The 3,887-nt window shown below is 34.8% G+C and overlaps 1 protein-coding gene across 1 annotated transcript; it reads right to left on the bottom strand.

Annotated features, from left to right (window-relative positions):
- Positions 1 to 243: 243 nt before the first annotated feature.
- On the bottom strand, positions 244 to 2,479 carry LOC128241249 (serine protease inhibitor Cvsi-2-like). Its single transcript, XM_052958195.1, has 3 exons — positions 2,383 to 2,479; positions 1,491 to 1,601; positions 244 to 377 (listed from the first exon to the last, which is right to left on the bottom strand). The coding sequence occupies exons 1-3, from the start codon at positions 2,423 to 2,425 to the stop codon at positions 244 to 246; spliced, it is 288 nt and encodes a 95-aa protein (XP_052814155.1). The 5' UTR covers positions 2,426 to 2,479.
- Between the last annotated feature and the right edge of the window lie 1,408 nt (positions 2,480 to 3,887).

Raw genomic sequence — 3,887 nt, 5'->3', positions numbered from 1 at the left:
CTTTATATTAGTTATACAAGATTGTATTAGATCAGTAGTTATGATATGAAGATCTTTTTGTTGGCCATAACATCTCAATGTAAAGTTGTTGTTTAGACGACATGTTCAGGTTTTGGAAGGACCTTAAGGTTTATGAAAAAGGGTGTTGATACCATCTTAAATAAAACAGACACAAATGTTCAACACTTTAAGTTTAGATGGATTCAAGATACAGCTTTCCGATAGAAACAAAATCAGTGACATTTATTGTGGACCTCCTGGTCCGCCGGGACCACCAAATCCGCCGCACGCGCATTGGCCGTCTACGCAATGTAAGTCGCGGTGACAGCCATGTAGTATGTGGTGGCACTCCTGGGCACTGCTACAAGATGCGGTTGCTGGAAAATAATAGAGCGGTTTTAATTCCCAAACTTACTATAACGATGAATATGAGTTTCTAAAAGTGATGACAACCGATTTCAAGAATACGGAAAATCGGAGTTAAATAAATATTAAATTAGCTAGTTTTGGGATAACTCCAATAGCCTCAATGCAAAATATGGATGCGTGGTTAAACCATTCAATGTTGGTATCATCTAAAAGATACTAGCATAAATACAATGTATTACAAATAAATTAAGAAAATGAACGAAGGTACACAAAACATAAAAAGAGTACAACCTTGTAAACTTTCGACGACTGTAATTGCGTCTGTTTTTATTTTCATACACTTATGTATATTTTATTTCAATGAGTTTATTATTCGTTATTTGATCTGAAATCGGACATTTACGAGTTTAATTAGGATAGATATCGTTGAAGGCCAATCAAAATATATTATTTGTTGCATTATTTTTGCTAAGATGATTACGTATTTTGCACCTTTATGATTAAATTCCGATACATCGTTTGCTATTAGCGATTGGTTTAAATCGTTTTGCCTTAATGTCATCCTTTTATCCCCTATCCCGCTTTCCTGAATAGCCCTGCCTTGATCAGATATTTCTTCATCGTCGTAAGTGTTAGTGGAAATTAATTCGAGTCCATTTTCCCTACATGTGAAGAAGATAAGTAATGATTAGTGAACAACTAAAAACATTTTCCTCAGTCAAAATTATTTTTTGTCTTTATCTTTGAGTGTTTGAAATTGTTTTCTCTCTACAAGACTTTTATTTGGAAATAGATCATGTTTGCACATAACACAGAACATAATAAAAATCATGTTGTTTTCCCTCGACAAATAGTTTTGCGGGTAATGATCAACGCAATAAAGAAGAATTCAAAGCCACTTAAAGTTATCGAAAATGATAAGTCGAATACATTCTTTGATCGGTGAGTGTAAATAGAGTTATGATAACGAAGACAGACGGAACATTGAAAGACCGTCAAATTTTGTCTGATTATTTAAGTACTTTATATATATGATGTGTGATTTTCGCATTATATAATCAAATACGATTTCAGCATATCAAACACAATTCAAGATTAATTTAATACCAAAAAGAACTTACGGTGATTACAAGTGCACTGTCCCTGAGAACACGCCACTATCCAGTCGTTATTCGGGCAGGTCACGTGACTGCAGTCGCCCGATGATTGGCAATTTTCCCCGTTGACTAGGGCTTAAAAATGATAATGGTAGCTATTAAAATCACGAGCAATCTAGAGGGAGATGAAATGAGCATAAACCTTGTCCGAACACCCTCGATGATCAGTGTAACTAAGGCAAATGATTTTGACCTTGCAAGTTTGTATTCAGATGGTCCGCCCGATTATTGTCCAGCCAGTTGATTCGTTTTGCAATACGTTTACTGATACGTTTTAGTTAGAATGTCAAGTCAGTGATACAATATTTGCTAGTCAAGTTATGTGTGACCGTATCATTCAAATTGGATCATCTTAAATTCAGATACACGTACACATGACAATAACGGGTTTTTATAATATCCTATGCATAGTTCATCGCTTTAAATACGCCAATCAGAGTCCTTCCGCGCTATTTTTTATATTTAAATACGCCAATCAGAGTCCTTGTGCGCTGTTTTTATTTAAATACGCTAATGAGAGTCCTTGTGCGCTAATGTTTTTATTTAAATACGCCAATCAGAGTCCTTGTGCGCTATTTTTATATAAATACGCTAATCAGAGTCCTTGTGCGCTATTTTTATTTAAATACACCAATCAGAGTCCGTGTGCGCTAATTCCGTAATTGGTGTACGTAATTTAGTCAATAAATATATTAAACAGCGACGTCACACTCAATGATGTACTTAACGGTGTTTTAAGCCGATCAATTATATAACTATACAAACACCAAGAAATCAAACAGTCAATGTGATTCATAATGAATGGCAGCATTTAAAATGCCAATGATTTTTATCAAGTACATTTATGATATCTCACCTAGACAGGCCAACACAACAGCGCAAGACAGAACGATCGTCATGGTTACCGTAGTTAGCTTCAAATGTCAAAGTTTGTGTTTTGGTCAAATTGTGATCGTATTATATACGATTGCTTATCACTACGCGTGTTTAGGTCTCACGAACAAATAAGACCCATTTCGTTATCTGAGGAAGAGTCTAAAAGTGAAATATGCTTTACATGAAAATCAAAAAAATGATCTACTCTTACATTGCGTTACACATAGACATTTATTGAACCTTAAAAACGTATCGCGCTTAACTAGTTGCCAAGTTCGTCAAAAGACGGAAAACGAAAGCGTTTCAAATATTACTATTATGTTGAACAAAATAACTGTTAAATGCTAACTCTTTTCGGGAAACATGTCATTTTATAGGTGGCCGTTCATAGAAAGAACGTGAATACATCTAGAACAAACACCACTAAATTTGATACATTAATAAAACCTTTTAGAATCCAACCTACATTTTGAAGTCAATGAAGTTGCAGATAGGCTGCAATTTAGTTCTAGACTTTATCATTAAGAATTTAACCTTTCGCGGGTGTTTAAAGGTCCGCCTACTGCACCTAATCGATACACACTCCCTGCCTCAGATTTTGCTTTGTTCCCTACGCTCACCCCGCTTATTCTTATTCACTCATAATTCACTTCATGTTATCTAACAATTACACACAATTGATATGAACCGTGATACCTGAGCTGTTTAAGTTGAGAAGCATACTTAGCAAAGACCGCCCGGCTATATGGTTAAAGTTTGTTTTATACTTTATAATAAACATATAGGATTTCAGAAGGGATTTTTTTGATCTGTTTTTAAACTGGCCCCTAAAGCACCGCATTTGAAAGCGCCATATACTATTGTCGAGTTTGAAGAAAATAAGCATAGTTATTGACACAATGTCACCATCAATCTTACATGCGCGTCCCCACAGGCATCATTCATGCCAAAATTTAACTATATCAACTCTGAAACCGATACAATGTCGAAATTTGAAATACGTATATAACCTTATCAACAAAGCGTAGCAGAATGTTACAAAACTGCACAAACTAATCTATGTTAATTGTATTTAGTATTTGAAATATACTAAGTACTCTCGAGTCACGAATCTAGTTATTTTATAGTTACATTCGTTATAAACACCAAACACACTTCCCGATGTACTAGTATTTGACGCGATCACTACTTATCTACTTATCGCGGCCACGTCTTGTTGACATGACGGTCTTGAAGACCTTGTCTACACTATGTTACCATTCTCAAAACCTACAGTTGTTCAATACAACATGACAGTCACAAACATTTATTGGAATAATAAAGGTTTTGCTATTTTTGCATATGATTAAATACATACTGTCAACTTCATATTTAACGACTCTATATATAACAGACCTCTGAATATAACGAATTATCTTGGCTCGATTTCACTCTTACATTTCATTTACACTTTAACAGAAATATACCGATCTATTGTTTTAACGA

Source organism: Mya arenaria, chromosome 7 (genome assembly GCF_026914265.1).
Source record: "Mya arenaria isolate MELC-2E11 chromosome 7, ASM2691426v1".
Taxonomy (NCBI): domain Eukaryota; kingdom Metazoa; phylum Mollusca; class Bivalvia; order Myida; family Myidae; genus Mya; species Mya arenaria.
The sequence above is the reverse complement of the archived record's forward strand: the minus strand, read 5'-3'. Positions and strand labels throughout refer to the sequence as shown.